The sequence below is a fragment of the Martes martes genome (genome assembly GCF_963455335.1).
Source record: "Martes martes genome assembly, chromosome: 4".
In the NCBI taxonomy this organism is placed as follows: domain Eukaryota; kingdom Metazoa; phylum Chordata; class Mammalia; order Carnivora; family Mustelidae; genus Martes; species Martes martes.
The window spans coordinates 86,237,588-86,253,105 of record NC_137891.1 but is presented as its reverse complement, the minus strand read 5'-3'; the positions used below and the strand labels follow the sequence as shown (position 1 = coordinate 86,253,105).

Genomic DNA, 15,518 nt, shown 5'->3' with positions numbered 1-15,518 from the left:
TTCATACTCAACTCAGAATAGAAAAGGCAGAATTCCTTCCCATCCTCAAAGGAGCATTTGGGTAAGGGCGGGGGGGGGGGGAGCTATGTTCCTTCAGCAAGTTGGAGATGTGACCCCAGGCCTTGAGAGAGGCTCTGCCACATGGGAGGAGATAGGAATCATGATTGAAAGGGGATCAGCACAGAAGTGAGAAAACTGATTGGGTAGATAAATAAAAAAGAAAATGTAAAAAAGTCATCCAAACTCCCAGAGGGTCCAGCATTTCCTCTCACGTCTCTGCCCAGCAACAAGGTCTGAGACCCTGTGGGACCAGAGGGTCAGGGGTTAGTCCAGAGGGAACAAGAAAGGAGAATGCGGATTAAGGAACCTCCTGGGCAGTGAGCTGGGAAAGGGAAGAACTCAGACCTGGAAGAAAGATGGTTGAAACTAAAAAAGAAAACTGGCTGTGGGGAGGTAAAACTTTCCTTCAGGCCAAATCCTGTTTGCTTTTGGGGTCTGCTCCCCAGCACAGCACCTAGCATTTGGAAGAACCGAATAAATATTTGATGGTCTGATGGCAGAAGCCATGGGGAAAGGGTTCTGGGTGGGAGAAATAGGATCCCGGGGGGTTTCTGCCAAGCAATTCTTGGCTCCAATCCAGGGGTAAATTCTACCTCTCTCCCAGCTGATTGCTCTAGAGACCCGGAACTGGGGGCTGAGTCGCACTGCATCCCAGCTGCGTCTGGGAAGGATTGAGCGGGACTAAGCCCAGGCTCAGGGCACTGGTGACAAAGGGCAGGGGACTCCTCCAGGCTGGGAAGTCCTGGGAGGGAAGGGCTGATCTCCCAGGAAGAAAAGACACCTTTTAACTCCAGCCTTGGCCTGGGGACTCAGAAGACCTGGGGACGGAGAGGAAATGCGGCCACAGAGGGGAGCCTGCCACCCAGTCCCAGCCTGGCCCCACTTACGGAACTGAATGAATTATCAATACTCTCGGTGCTGGAGGAGAGCTCCTGGGAAAGGGCCAGAGGGCAAGGGGAGGAGGAAGGGCAGGGAGGGAGGGGAGAGAGACAAAGGCAAAGAATTTAGCTCCAACTTGGATCATAACTGCTTCTCTCAGTGTACCTCTACCTGGCTGCTTTAATGAGAGAAAGTCAACCCAGAAACACCACTTGCCCAAATTCTTGAAACTTGGGGGAGATGCTGGAGGGCTGGCTCAGATCATAGGGTCAGAAGGGCTGAAGAGACAGAGGGCCTGGGCTTTTCACTTTCTCCCCTTCTCTCCTGGCCTGCACCAAGCTCTCCCTCCAGGACATACCCTACAGCTGGGTGCCTCAGGGCAGTAAGTGCACCGCCTAGCTGCCCCCTTTCTCTTCAGCCACTCTCATGCTCCCAACCAAACCCTTCTCTGTGGAAGCTACCACAAAGAAACTTATTTTAACAAGTTGCATGGCCCCCATACTGGAATGCCTGCATTCCTCCAGCTTCTTGCAAATGTCGGGGTGGAAGTTAAAGAGCTAAACTTCAGTACCAGGGGTGTCTCCTTTCCAACCAGTCTCATTATCATCCTGGGAAGACCAGTCCCAACCTTGAGCCATGTGAGAAGGGACACCCCAGATCCATGAGCATGACACCTCTGGGCTAGATATTGCTAGGTGTAAAAGATGGCTAACTCTCCTATCTACTTAACCTCCCCAGGCTTCCTATCTGTTTCATGCCACACTCAGTACATTATAATTTTTGGACCTCGGCTGTGGAGCTGGTCCTAGGTCCATCTACCTGAGAAAGCTGAGCAGCAGGGCAGCAACTGTCCAGGTCCCAGCCTAGGAGATTTATCTGAATCTCACCCAGCCGTGTCTTACTGGGAAAGGGCTGGTGGTCACACTTGCCGTCAGCAGCTCTACTACAGCTTGTGCATGGGCCCAATCTGAGTTCTGTCTGCCAAGGTCTCCCAGGGCAGGGAGAAGGCGGCAATATGCATGCACAGATGGCAGGAGGGCAGGGGCCTGGACTTAGAGACAGAGTCCTGGGAGCTCCCAGGGCAGGAGGGCAGTAGTTACTGAGCTTCTACTCCACAATTAGCATTTCAAGCATCTACTTAATTCTATTCCACAGTTTACATTCTCTTCTAGGTGGAGGTCCTCTAGTCAGGATATTCCTTGAAGAATCTGAGAAGAGGGGCACTTAGAGAAGGCAGGCCAAATACTATCCCAAGGCAACAACTCCTCTGCTTTGGCGAGAGGTGGGAGGAAGAACTGAGGCAGTGAGGTTGTCAGGGCCTGTTCAGACTTAGTGGTTCAATTTCTATCCATGAAGTGGTTGGGGAAGGAACAGCAGGAAGGGTACCAGCTCCATGAGCAATGCTCCAGCTGATTCTTCCACAGACAGGGCCTGGCTGACTCATTAGTAGCCTTGGGGGAAGGGAGGTATATCATGATCTTTTCCTCTCTCCTACTCTGTAGGCTTGAGTCACTCATACTGAGTCAGCTCCAGGAGAAAAGCTGAGGCCAAGAAGCTGACATCATACCACATCAGGCTGGAAGGCCCACTGGGGCTTCAAGTGTGACACACAACAGATTTCTCTGTACAAAGGTTATAGTCCTGAAAAGACAGAGCTGATCTACTAGAGTGTCATGATGTGGGGTGGGGGGGTGGGGCGGTAGCTAAATCATCTCTGCTCCCTGGGCCCCCATTCTAGGCCAAAATGTTTACCATTTGGCTGCTACCTGAGCAGACTCCTCCAATTAGGCTGACAAAATCTGCTTTGAAGCAGCAGGCTTTGGGGGCTGAAATGGTGGGGGCTGGGAGAAATCTGTGCTAGAGTCTTTGGCTTATTGTGGAGAGTGTGAAAGATCTGCCATTAAAAGAAAACAGAACCCCTGTGTGAGATCTGGGCAGAAAAGGACCATGCAGGGAGACTCCGGGCAGGAAGAGAGCTGAGTGAGCAGGGGCCTCTTCTCGGTGGCCTCACTTTACCCTCCAGAACTTCTTCTTAGATAATGACGTGCTTTGTTTAGTAAGCTGTAGACTTCCTCCTTATATACAGGAAACAGCTTTTCAAGAGAGTAAAAAACCCCACCAGATAAATTCTGTAAAGTTTCAGTATACAAAATTGAGAGTCACACACTACACAGACTTGTAGATAAAATGGGGTCTCCACATTACAAATTCTTGGAGGGAAGAGCCGCACTTCATCCTTCATCCCTCACTGCCTCTGGCATGCACTGTGTACACAGTACAAGCTCATTTGTTGAGTGAATGAATGTTGCATAACAGGGGAGGAGGAGCAGAAGGAGGAAAACCAATTCCCTTGGTATGTGGGGAACAAAAGCCTTGACAGACAAATCCTCAAACTGCCAAAGGGGTTCAGACAGACCTCTGTGCTGAAGACTCCAATGCTCAGACCCCAGAGATATTCATATTTATTCGCTCACTCCTGCTCTCACGTTTCCTAAGAACACACAGTGGATTCGGGTATCTCATTCTGCTGGCATCAGATAAGCCAGGAATGCCTAGGGATATGGTATCTCCTTCCTTTCCTGGATCTAATAACCCATGATAAGGAGCCAGGGAAGAATGGCAGCCAGAGAAGCCACCCCAGAGGATTTAGCGCTCACAGAATACCTGTGTCTCACAGTCACCTATAATCCCATCCTTGGAAGGAGTTAAATCCAAGGAAGAGGGACCAAGGACCAGCACAGAGTAGGCCCGAGGCTTCAGCTTTTCCGGTCCTAAGATGGTGACTACCAAGTGAGTATAGAGAAAAGCCATGCCTGACAGGAGCACTAAGGGGCTCACTTGCAGCTGCTCACACATATACTGCTACAGGCTTGACCCCAAGAGAAGGGGCCCCAAACCCTTCAGGACCTTAGTCCCACCAGATGTGGATGATTCTTCTTGTTCTACAACAACCTCCCTCATGACTCTGAACTTCCCTGCCAAGCTCAACCAAAAAAGAAAATGGTCCATTTTGGTTCTGAGAACGTCTGTGGTCTTCTGCCTGTGCAGGGAATTGTGGAAACCTAGATGGGCTTTGGCCATTCTTCCCCAAGTGGACAGCTGAGGACCTGGGAATGCAGATGCTGAGAAATAAGCAAGATGGCTCAGCTGAATGATTAAGAGCAACACCTGATGTGAGGCCCAGCTGAGGGATGCTGGGCAAATCACCTCACCTCTCTAAGCTTGTGTCTTCAATGGTAAAATAATCCCTGTCTCTTAAGACTGTTGAGGATGAAACGTTAAGTACTTGGCATGATGCTTGGCACTTAAGAGGGGCCCAATACATGTCAGCTCTTTTAGCTTCATTATTATTATCCTAACAAAACCCCAAATTTCCCAGAAAGCAGGCTCTGTAGTCTCCCTCTGTCCTGCCTTTTCCCTTCCCTGGTCACTCAGATTCAAAGAAGTTGAAAAGAAGTCCCATTGTATCAAAACCGTAGGTGGGTTATGTGCCCCATGGGGTAGATGCCACCACCACAGCAATATGCATTTTCCAACAAGTGCAAATTCCTTATTCTTTTCTCCCTTCTTTCCCAGGCTGGGCTGGCAGCCAGGATGAGAGCTGGGCCAGTGGTGAGTCAGAGGGGGGACTGGGGCATCATTGTCTGGCTAGGACACCAGGTCACTGACAACTGTCCAGTGGCAACTTCCAAGCTATCAGTCCAGATATGGAATGGAAGGTGGGCATAATCTACTGATGTGCTTATCTCCTCCCTGCTCTGGACACCCTCAAATGCTCCTGTGGCCTCCTCTTCTTTCCAGCTTTCAGGTCTCTGACTAGACTCTGGACATGCCCAAGATTTCCTCTACACCAAGACCGGTTCCCTCTTCCCTTTGTGCTTCTCCCAAATGCTAAGACATCCCTTCCCCGAGGAAAGGCAGGGATGAGGGCATTCTGCAGATACCTCAGTGATAGGGAAGGAACCTTATTCTTAAGTCAACAAAAAGCAGGATCTTTGGAGAGTGGGGCAGAGGATTATGAGGAGTGACCAGGAGAATGAAGTTAAGGCTCTATTTATACCCTTCCCCCCAGCACACACATCATCCCTTTTCCTCCCTGATGGCTGCTACTCTGAGAGGTTCTGGTAGATATCCCAGGTCTCAAGTCAGGGTGGAGAGGGTCTCTGCCACCGTTTTCAGTAAGTAAGTGGTTAATGGAATGGCAGTGAAGTTGAGTAAAAACAACTGGAGAGAGTCAGGATTGTCAGCCTTGCTGTTAGCTACATGACCTGAGGCAAGTCACTTCTATCTCTCTAGGTCTCTGAGTTCTTCCTCTGTAAAATGAGACAGTTGGGATACATGATTTCTAAGGTCTTTTTCCACTCTGACATCCCATGCTTTTATCAGTGAAATGAAACAGAGGGAAGGAGAGAAAAGGACAGAGGAATTGTATGTCAGACATCCTGTCTCCATGCCATCTTACCCCGCTGCCCCTCCCAGGCATTTTACCTCATCCTCATTTTCCACTTTAGGGTTGCTGGCTGTTCGTTTCAGGTTGCTGCTGAGACTTATGCTGGCGGTCGCATCGGACTTAGAGCGCTGGTGAGTCCTCTTAGAGGGAGACAGCCCCATGTCAGGGGCTGGGGTCAAGGAGGGCAGCTCCCTCTTCCGGTGAGCTGGCTTCAGCTCATCTGAGAGGATCAACTTCCGGAGCTTGGTCCCACGGGAGTGTCGCTGAGTGGAAATGTGCATGTCTGAAGAGTAGGCCCCAAGCAACAGGGCACACTGGAGGGAAAAGTTAATGCTCTGGCGGCAGCGATGGACTATGTAGGGCTTGATGGCGTCACCCACGTCCTCATCCATGTGGATGTACATGTTAAGCAACTGGGGCAGATAGAAGTCCACATCCTCATTGCGAAAGCAGAAGAGCCGGTTGCCAATGTAGGCTTGTACTCCAGGCTCCTTGGAGTTGTACAAGTATGAAATGGCCATGGAGATGTCAAATAGTTTTGACTCAAATAGCCTCAGCAGCCAGGACTGTTTGGCAGAGTTGTTCTGCCGCCGCCTCCTTGCTCCCTTGGCTGTGCTCGAGGCCACAGTGGCCCCCATTTCATCTTCCTCCTCCCTTATCTGGGCAGGTGGATCGTCCAGGCAACGGACTGCATTGTCCAAAACATCCCCATTGACCAACTCCAGTGGGGTATCTGTGTTAGATATAGCCACGCCTCCATGCAAAAGCTTGACTTGCTCCAGCACCTCCTGGCAGGCCTTCTGGGCCACCTCAGGGTCAATCACTGATAGTTCCCCGACCCCCTCTGTGATGACGCCTAGCAAGGAACCCCCATTATTCCCTGGTGGGCTAGGAGTGGGCTCAGAAGTTGGCTTCAGGGGTGCAGGTTCCACCACCATGTCTCCCATGGCCACAGCCAGACTTTGAGCTTCCAAGCTACAGGAGGAAGGAGGGAGAAAGGAACAGAAAGGGAGACATACATACAATGGTTAGTAGTGCCATCCTCAGGTCTTCCTTTCGCCTACCATGAAAACTTCCCCGGCCCCTCCTCTCTTTTGTCTTCTTAGACTCCTTCAAAATCAGATGAGAGGGAACCTGGGTGGCTCAGTGGGTTAAAGCCTCTGCTTTCAGCTCAGGTCACGATCCCGGGGTCCTGGGATCGAGTCCCGCGTCAGGCTCTCTGCTTAGCAGGGAGCCTGCTTCCTCCTCTCTCTCTGCCTGCCTCTCTGCCTACTTGTGATCTCTGTCTGTCAAATAAATAAATAAAATCTTTAAAAAAAAAAAAATCAGATGAGAAGTCATCTCCCAGGAAGCCTTCCCTGACTACCTCCACTGCTGATCACCACAGTACTCTCCCCTCCTTCTGCACTTAGCTATCTGCTTAGCCTCTGTTCCTAACTTGCATTTGCAAAATGCTGCTTTATACGTTATGTTTACATAGGTTTACAAATTCTTCAGGTAGACTGGGAAGCAATTCTGGTCTTATTCCCTTGTCTCTCACTCTTCAAATGCTTTTCTATCTTTGTGGTCTTGTGTTTCCCTTGACATGCCTGCCAATACCTTTCTCTTTTCCTCTTTAAATCATATTTCCTTACTCCTATAACACTCCAGACACAGGTCCTAAGCATCTCACCTCCATTTGGTATCAAAGTCTTTTTTTTTTTAAGGTTTATTTTTATTTAAGTAATCTCTACACCCAATGTGGGGCTCGATCAAACTCAAGATCCTGAGATCAAGAGTCCCACGCTCTTCCGACTGAGCCAGCCAGATGCCCCCGGTATCCAAGTCCTGATATGTTTTTCTAGACACAGATACTTTCTTACCTTCCCTTCATACTCAAAGTTCCCAAGGAATAAGGGCCAGCAAATAACATCCAGGCTTCAGTGAGAAGAAAACAGCTCTAAAACAACCATCAACACCCCTGCTGAAGTGTGCCATTTATGCTTGTCTGGCTTCATGACGTCATTCCCCCTTTCTCTAGTGCTGTAGCAGTTAGGTATAGTGGAAAGACTCCTGAACTTGGAGTCAAATGCGCTGGGATTCAAGATCCTAGCTCCGCCATTATCAGATGTGTAAACTTACGCAAACCATGTATCTTCTGAGTTTGTTTCCTCAACTGCAAAATGGGAAAAACACATCTACTTCTTCTTTTTTTTTTTTTCCCCCACATCTACTTATTACTGCTGTGTGGGAAAACTTCATGAGTGTAGGATCTAGCACAGTCCTTGGCACGCAGTAGTACTCAATAAATATTAGGTGAATCCTAATCACCTAACAAATCAGGAAACAGTGTTTATGTGTACGAGTGTGTGTGTGCACACACATACACTGTTTATAAGGAAATAAGTCAATCAGAGTTACACTTATTGACTAAGAATCTTCCAAAAACTTGTTGTCTAAGAATCTCCCATGACACCCCTCTCTACTATACTACTTTCTCCATTACCATACACACAGCCCAAGAACTAGAAAGGCTGGGAGAAGGCAAAAAGAATTCAGCTAGAGCTCATGGGTCTATAACATCCAAAGAACAGGGAAGAACAGGAATCACATCACCAAGAATCCCTCTCTGGGGTGAGAGAACATTGCTGACAAAAAGCCACTGCCCTCCTAGAACGATTCTCCTGAGCCCCACCAAATTTGGATTAGAATAGTAGAACAGAAGGAAATTTCAAAGCAAAGACTGGGAGAGGCACATTGTTGATGTCAGATCAACCCAGCTCCAGAGCCTGACTATAGTCAACAACAGGCTCAGAGGCCTTTTCACAAAAACACAAATGAGAGTGAGTCTAAGATTAACTCAAGAGTGTGAGCAAGAGGAAGGCAGAATCTACTGTGGAGCTGAAATGCAGGTAGTTTCCAACTATTAGTGATGCTGCCTTTGATGTGAGTCTGAGTGCATATAACTTCGGGTTGGTGAAAGGAGGCTTGAGATACAAGTTCTCTAATCACTGCGGGAAGCCCCATTTCCCACCACCACCCTTCCAGTGCCTCTTCTTGCACCTCTGAAATGTTAAGAGTCAGTTAATCTCAGGGGCGCCTGGGTGGCTCAGTTGGTTAAGGGGCTGCCCTGGGCTCAGGTCATGATCCTAGGGTCCTGGGTTCAAGCCCCGCATCAGGCTCTCTGCTCAGCAGAGTCTGCTTCTCCCTTTCCCTCTGTCTGCTGCTCTGACTACTTGCGCTCTCTCTCTCTCTGTCAAATGAATAAATAAAATCTTAAAAAAAAAAGTCAGTTACTCTGCTCTACCCATACTATTGTCTAGCTCCCTGCCTCCCAGCAGTCACTACTAAAGTCTTGCAGGAAGACAGATGGGGAATTCTTCTGTTCTCAGAGATCACCAAAAAAGGCTACTTCAGCTTATCTTTCTCCCCACTCTGTCAAACAAGAAGTTCGCATCCATGAATTTAATTTCTCTGATGCAGCTTAAGCTTGGTATCAGTAAAAATTTGGCAACTCGTTCATCATGCTCTCTCCTAAAATTAGGCAGAGCCCTCTGAGTAGTAGAACCAGCATGGCTGCCTATGTGGAGGTGTCTCTACTCGCCAACTTTAAGTTAGACAGAAATAATAAGGGGCACCTGGGTGGCTCAGTGGATTAAGCCTCTGCCTTTGGCTCAGGTCATGGTCTCAGGGTCCTGGGATGGAGCCCCACATGGGGCTCTCTGCTCAGTAGGGAGCCTGCTTCCCCGTCTCTCTCTGCCTGCCTCTCTGCCTACTTGTGATCTCTGTTTCTCTCTGTCTCTCTCTCTGTTAAATAAATAAATAAAATTAAATTAAAAAAAAGAAATAATAAGAAAGCTTTAATCACTCCTTGCCACAACTCTGCCACAATAGAGCACTCTGCACCAGTGGGTCATTCTAATTCAACTGAGACCATCACCTTTTAGGTTTGCTGAAAAACTCACATGATAGCCTCAGTCATTTTATACAACCAGCTTTTATTTTTCCCTCAGTGTCTCTATGCTTGGCAGATCTTTCCCCTTCCCTCTACTCCAGAGACTTCCAAGTTATCAAAAGCTCCTGAAATCCACTTTTCAAAACTTCCAAGGGACATGAAGTTCAGATAGCCTCCCATATACAGCACCTCAGACCTCCCAGGATCCTCAGCAGATGCCTGCCTCAACTGATCACTACTGGGATTATTACTAACACCAGGAGGGGAGGGAAGGATGCCATTATTATTATTATTATTTCTTATCCCAGAGGTTAACCAGGAATCCCCCATCACAGCACTCAGGGGACTTTTCCACTGAACAGACCCCCATCTCACAGTCCTTATTCCCCAGGGAACCAGATGGTGTCAAGAGATGCAGGGAAGGTGGACTCCTCTCTAGTGGCTCTGCCACTAGAAACCTACCAAATTGGAGCTGGACCTCCCTCGCCTCCCTGAGCCTCAAGGAATGGCTACATCTGAAACAAGTCATGGGGAGAGGAGGTCTTGACTTGCCAATTTAGACAATAAGAAATAGGAAAGGGATTCTGCAACACCTAAGTCCTAATACAATGTTCAACATCAATTCATTCATTTTCAAAAGCAAAGACAATATAGCTTTGGTAAGGAACCATTCTAAAGAAAGCGAAAGGACTAGAAAGCAAAAGAAAAAAGGAAGAGGTCCTATATTCATCACCCTTCCCCTTGCAAGAGAACAGGAAGAAAGACGACAATCCAAACCTTTAATATCAAATGGCTCCTATGCTCTCAAGAACATTCAAACAACTGAGGCTCCACATTTCACACTGGGGGCCTAAACTGGTCTTCCAATTGGATGATGAAGGAACCCTTAGAGGCCTTCCCCACCCCAGCCTAGCAGCTGGCTTCTAGGCACTGGGGTGAGAGTGAAGGAGTGTTAACAACTGACTGGTCTCCACAGCTAATTGTCTGGGTAATGTAGGGAATCCTCATCCATGCACCAGGGGGCTGTTCAGGGCTGAGCATAGCAGTGGCTATAGAGGACAGAAAGGGTGTACATGCTTGTGTTCTGTATGACTTAGCATTTAAGTAAATGTCTGCAAAAACTCTAGGGAGAGGGGACATTTAACCTGGCTTTCTGTTTCTTGTCACCTCAAAAGATTCTAGGCAAAGAGCCCTCCAACCCCCCACTGATCTCCATTAAAGGGTTTCCTGGATTGGTCTCTGCTGAGACAAGATAGTAGAAAGCCCCAAATCAATCCCCCCACCAGGCTAATGACCATGCCCTTCTTGGGGGACTAGAAAAATATGAACTGGTTCAGACAAATCCTCGTGTTTTTAAAGGTTCCTGTACTTTTGTGGAATTGTCTTAAGAGATCATCTGATTTCCAAGCAGATAGGCAAGCTCAATTTTCCTCCCTTTGAGATGGATCGTGTGAGTTGGAAAAAAGGATAGTGAAGCCACTATCTTCATCCTACAAGGTGGATAGTTAAAAGAGACTGTTACAAGTTCATGGAAAAGAAAGAGAAGTTCACATATGTTATTTAAAATTACACGGGCTTCTAATAAATAATAATGACAATTATATAAACAAGAAGTATAAATCCTCTAATGTTCAATCTTTTTTAACAATTAATAAATAAATCAAGAAATAGAGGCACAAACATTTTATCCAATGCTATGGTGATAACCTTCAGAAATAAACATGGAGATAATTAAGATGTTCACTCTAAAGGAGGACTGGGCAGAATGGAAAGGGACTGCTGATTCCACCATAAACTCTTAGGTATCATTGGATTTATTACCAAGTGCATGTTTGCCTTTGATAATAATTTTCTTTTAAAGATTTTATTTTTTTAAGTACTCTCTACACTCATCATGGGGCTTGAACTTACGAATCAGAGATCAAGAGTTGTGTGCTCCACCAACTGAGCCAGCCAGGCACCCCACCTTTGATGATAATTTTTAAAAAGAAGCTGCTCTTCCAAAGAGATACCACATCACCTTAGGCTGCTTGTTCGGCTGTTGAGAAGTTCCTCCTCGTATCTTAAAGTCTAACTCAAACCTTTTGTTAAAAGGGTCTCAGCTCATTTTTCCCCCTTGACCTCAATGGACAAAGTGAAGATCAAGTACTACTTTTTCCTCATAGAAACTTGAGGCCAAATAGTGAAGTAGGCTCAGGTCCTAGCAGGAATCATGTGAATGCTTCCCCGAGACCCCAGTGGGGGACTGGCAACAGGGAAGAGGGCATTCTAGAGCTAGCAGCAGAAAAGTAGAGAAGGCAGTGGTCTCAGGGTAGTTAAGTCAATATTGAATCAAGCTGAGAAGTCTCTGTGCAGGGCCACAGGAGCTGGTATAAGCAGATCCAGTCAGACAGCCCAAGCCAGCTATGGGAGCCCCTGCTGAAACAGAGAGATGGCAAAGAAAGTAACCTGTGCATTCACCTCGCTCTGAACTATTCCTCCCCACAGCAAGCCCCAAATGTGCTTGGACTAGGCCCTCTCTTGTCTCATGCCAATTACTGAAAGGTTCCTCCCAAACTTCTTCCCCAAATCAAAGAATCTCAATTTGCTGCTTTGGATGGCATTCAGGAAACATGTTCTCATGCAGTGTGGACCCAGCTCTGAGAATGAAGCAGGGAAACTAGGGGAAATATAATTTCTCTTTGGGGGTGTTTCCAAGGAGTGAAACTGCTCCTAAAAAGGAGGATGAGGAGACTGTACTCTGGGTAACAGTTGAGAGAGAGACAAGGGTCTCTCTTTGTTCCTAGCGCAGCCATGGCTCGTGGTCCCAAGAAACATCTGAAGCGTGTAGCAGCTCCAAAGCATTGGATGCTGGATAAATTGACTGGTGTGTTTGCTTCTCGCCCATCTACTGGTCCCCGTAAGCTGAGAGAGTGTCTTCCTCTCATCATTTTCCTAAGGAACAGACTTAAGTATGCCCTAACAGGAGATGAAGTAAAGAAGATCTGTATGCAGCGTTTTATTAAGATTGATGGCAAGGTCCGAAATGACATAACATACCCTGCTGGTTTTATGGATGTCATCAGCATTGACAAGACCGGAGAGAATTTCCGTCTGATCTATGATACCAAGGGTCGCTTTGCTGTTCATCGGATTACACTCGAGGAGGCCAAGTACAAGTTGTGCAAAGTGAGAAAGATCTTTGTGGGGACAAAAGGAATCCCCCATCTGGTGACTCACGATGCTAGCACCATCCGCTATTCTGATCCCCTCATCAAGGTCAATGATACCACTCAGATTGATTTGGAAACCGGAAAGATTACTGATTTCATCAAGTTTGACACTGGTAATCTGTGTATGGTGACTGGGGGTGCTAACCTGGGACGAATTGGTGTGATCACCAACAGAGAGAGACACCCTGGTTCGTTTGATGTGGTTCACGTGAAAGATGCCAATGGCAACAGCTTTGCCACCTGACTCTCCAACATTTTTGTTACTGGCAAAGGCAACAAACCATGGATTTCTCTTCCCCATGGAAAGAGTATCCGCTTCACCATTGCTGAAGAGAGAGACAAGAGACTGGCGGCCAAACAGAGCAGCGGGTAGAATGGTCCCTAGGTGACGTGACTGGAAGTCTTTATACCTAATTAAAGGTCATACAGCACGATTAAAAAAAAAAAAGAGAGAGAGAGAGAGAGAGACAAGGGAGAAGTGGGAAGAGGAAGTATGATTACTTCCAAAAAGACCTAGAGTTGGAAGACAAGTGCAACTTCACATGCCCTCTTCACTATCACAGGCCAAGAAAGACATGGCATACCAGAGAGCAACTAGTTTCCTGAACCCCACTTCACTCCAAGTTCTCTTTTCCAGTCCTTTTCCTCAAAAGGCTTTCCCACAAACATGCTTTCCACCCACAGAATCTGGAGTTATGGATCAAGTCCAAGAGAAACAGCACAGGTGGTCATCAACTTCATGTAGTGGAGAAAAAAGGCAAGGCAGACAAAGGAAGCAGACCTGGAGCTTGTCTTTCAAATGGCCTTACTACCACAGATGTCCACTAGAAAGACCCAACAGAGAGATCACAATTAAGGAAAACCTCTCAGGTCAGCTAAACCACTACTAAGAAATGCCTTTTGCAGGTGCCTGGGTGGCTGGTTAAAGCCTCTGCCTTCAGCTCAGGTCATGATCTCGGGGTCCTGGGATAGAGTCCCGCGTGGGGCTCTCTGCTCAGCGGGGAGCCTGCTTCCCCCTCTCTCTGCCTGCCTCTCTGCCTATTTGTGCTCTCTCTCTCTCTGTCAAATAAATAAATAAAATCTTTTAAAAAAAATGTCTTTTGTCTGTGAAACTCAGAATGTTTTGTAAACAAATAAACCAAGTCTAATTTTCTCCCAACCCACATCCTACAAGTAGCCTATTATGCACTGATGCCTACAGAGTGGGCCCTTCTCCCAAAAAGGTCACTCTAGAGGTCAACTGAGGAAGTCACATGCTGAACCCAGGAGTCCTGATTCTGAATGTCCAAGCTCTTTCTAATGTCTCATATTCTTTCTCCAGTTACCCCCAACCCCACCCTAGGCCTAAGGCCTTATGGAATCAACCAAAACTATTCCAGTAAGCCACAGACAGTAAATTGACTCCTTGTAGATCTGGAAGACACTCTACTCAGTGATCTCTTAAGTACAAGCCTAAAATCAAATAATCCAAAACAAAATTTCTCACAATCTCACACAGTTTCCATGCAGGCCTGTTCATCCCTCCTAGTGGCTGATCCTGGGTAGTCAACAAAGTGTAATCTGATATGAACTTCAAAACTTAACTCCATCTTTCAGAAACACACTTCTGTCCAGAAAAACCTGAGTGAAACAGCTGAGGCTTCCCCCTCCCCCTGTCTGTCCTCTCAACACATTTTCTTCTTAGTTCAAGGTTTAGCTGATCCTGAAATAAGTAGCATGCAGAGATAATGAATGTGACAGAAAACACATAAAGACCACAGGGAAAGCAGAACCAAGGGTCACAGGAATAGCAAAATCCTTGAAACTCAAGAGAGAAGGTGCCAGAGATGGAAATCCTGAATGGGAAGAGGCACTGTCAGATCTTTTCTATAGGAACAAACCTCCAGAGGTTGGGGTACGGGGGAAAGGGAAGCTAAAGAAAGTTACCGGGATCATAAAGCACTCTAGAGAAGGGTAAGGTAAGGATTAAGGTCAAAGTACAGTGCCAGTGTTACTTTGGGAATGACAATGAGGGCCTGAGATTCCTTAAGGGGAGGAGAACAGGCAATTCTTGGAAGCTAGAAGCTGGGTGGGTGGCGGTGAGGTAATGGAATCAGAAACAGAGGAATTGAGGGCCACAGGGAAGAGAGAGCTCAGGGAAATGGGAATCCAGTGCTGGCGCTGCACGGAGACAAGAGGAGAGGGGCAAAATTAGGAAAAGGGATGAAGGCGAAGGCTGTGGCAAAGGTTTGGGGCAGGAACACAGATAATGAGGAAGGGCAAACAAGGATGGACATTACAAGAGGTACCCTGATGTGAAAAGGGTTAGTGACTTAGGAGAAAATAATTCGGGACGGAGGCAACAGGGATAAGGGGGAGGGGGAGATCCCGGGGCGAAGGGAGGAGCTAAACAGAAGAGGAAGCCAAAAAAGCAGAGGAGACCCTAGACTTGAGGAGAAAGGGTGGAGAAGGCACCCGGGGTGCAGCTGCCACCCAGGGGGCAGTTCTGTAGTCAAACCCAAGTGTGGGGGCGGGGGCAGGCTGCGTGGGACAGGGTGGGAGAGGGACTCCCCCCCACAACTCACAGGGCCAGGAGGACTCACGGGGTAGGGGTCGCTTACCTCCTGGGGACTCCCTCCACGGAGGGGGTGCGGGCGGTCGGGGTCGGGCTGCCGACACCGCCGCCTCAGCAGCAGCGGCCGCTCCCGGGTTCCATTGGCCGCCTGCGCTTCCCTGACAGCGGCCGCGGCGGCTGAGCCAGGCCCCGGCTTAGGGGCTGCCCTCGGCGCCGCCTGAGGGGGCCTTCGCACTGCCTCAAGTTGGACCGGGCCGCCCAACTTCCTCGCCTTCCCTCCGCAAAAGCAAGACCCTCCCCGCCCCCCCCCCAAAAAAAAAATCCCAGGAGGGCTCAATTCTTGTGAGTCCCAGCAGCCCTTGTTGGGATATGCCTTCCTGCTTCTCCGACGCTCAGGACCCTACCAATCCCATAGCAATCTAAGGAGTC

The 15,518-nt window shown here is 48.0% G+C and overlaps 2 protein-coding genes across 3 annotated transcripts in view; one reads left to right on the top strand and one right to left on the bottom strand.

Moving 5' to 3' along the window:
* Nucleotides 1-15,518, bottom strand: part of PI4KB (phosphatidylinositol 4-kinase beta) — a 27,999-nt gene extending 12,481 nt beyond the window's left edge. The window contains exons 1-3 of one of the 2 annotated variants that reach the window (XM_080800838.1): nucleotides 15,136-15,518; nucleotides 5,428-6,364; nucleotides 948-992 (exon numbers count right to left, since the gene is read on the bottom strand). In XM_080800838.1, coding sequence (XP_080656964.1) covers nucleotides 948-992; nucleotides 5,428-6,336 — 954 coding nt within the window. In that variant the 5' untranslated portion in view covers nucleotides 6,337-6,364; nucleotides 15,136-15,518. The remainder of the gene's footprint in view (nucleotides 1-947; nucleotides 993-5,427; nucleotides 6,365-15,135) is intronic. The other variant, XM_080800839.1, reaches the window with a different exon arrangement.
* On the top strand, nucleotides 12,096-12,947 carry LOC308341997 (small ribosomal subunit protein eS4-like). The gene has a single exon (XM_080802174.1). It carries the CDS (start codon nucleotides 12,117-12,119, stop codon nucleotides 12,777-12,779), a length of 663 nt encoding a protein of 220 aa, XP_080658300.1. The 5' UTR covers nucleotides 12,096-12,116; the 3' UTR covers nucleotides 12,780-12,947.

What these genes read in the sequence shown, in the direction of transcription:
- LOC308341997 (XM_080802174.1), top strand. Translation starts at nt 12,117, where the DNA reads ATGGCTCGTGGTCCCAAGAAACATCTGAAGCGTGTAGCAGCTCCAAAG.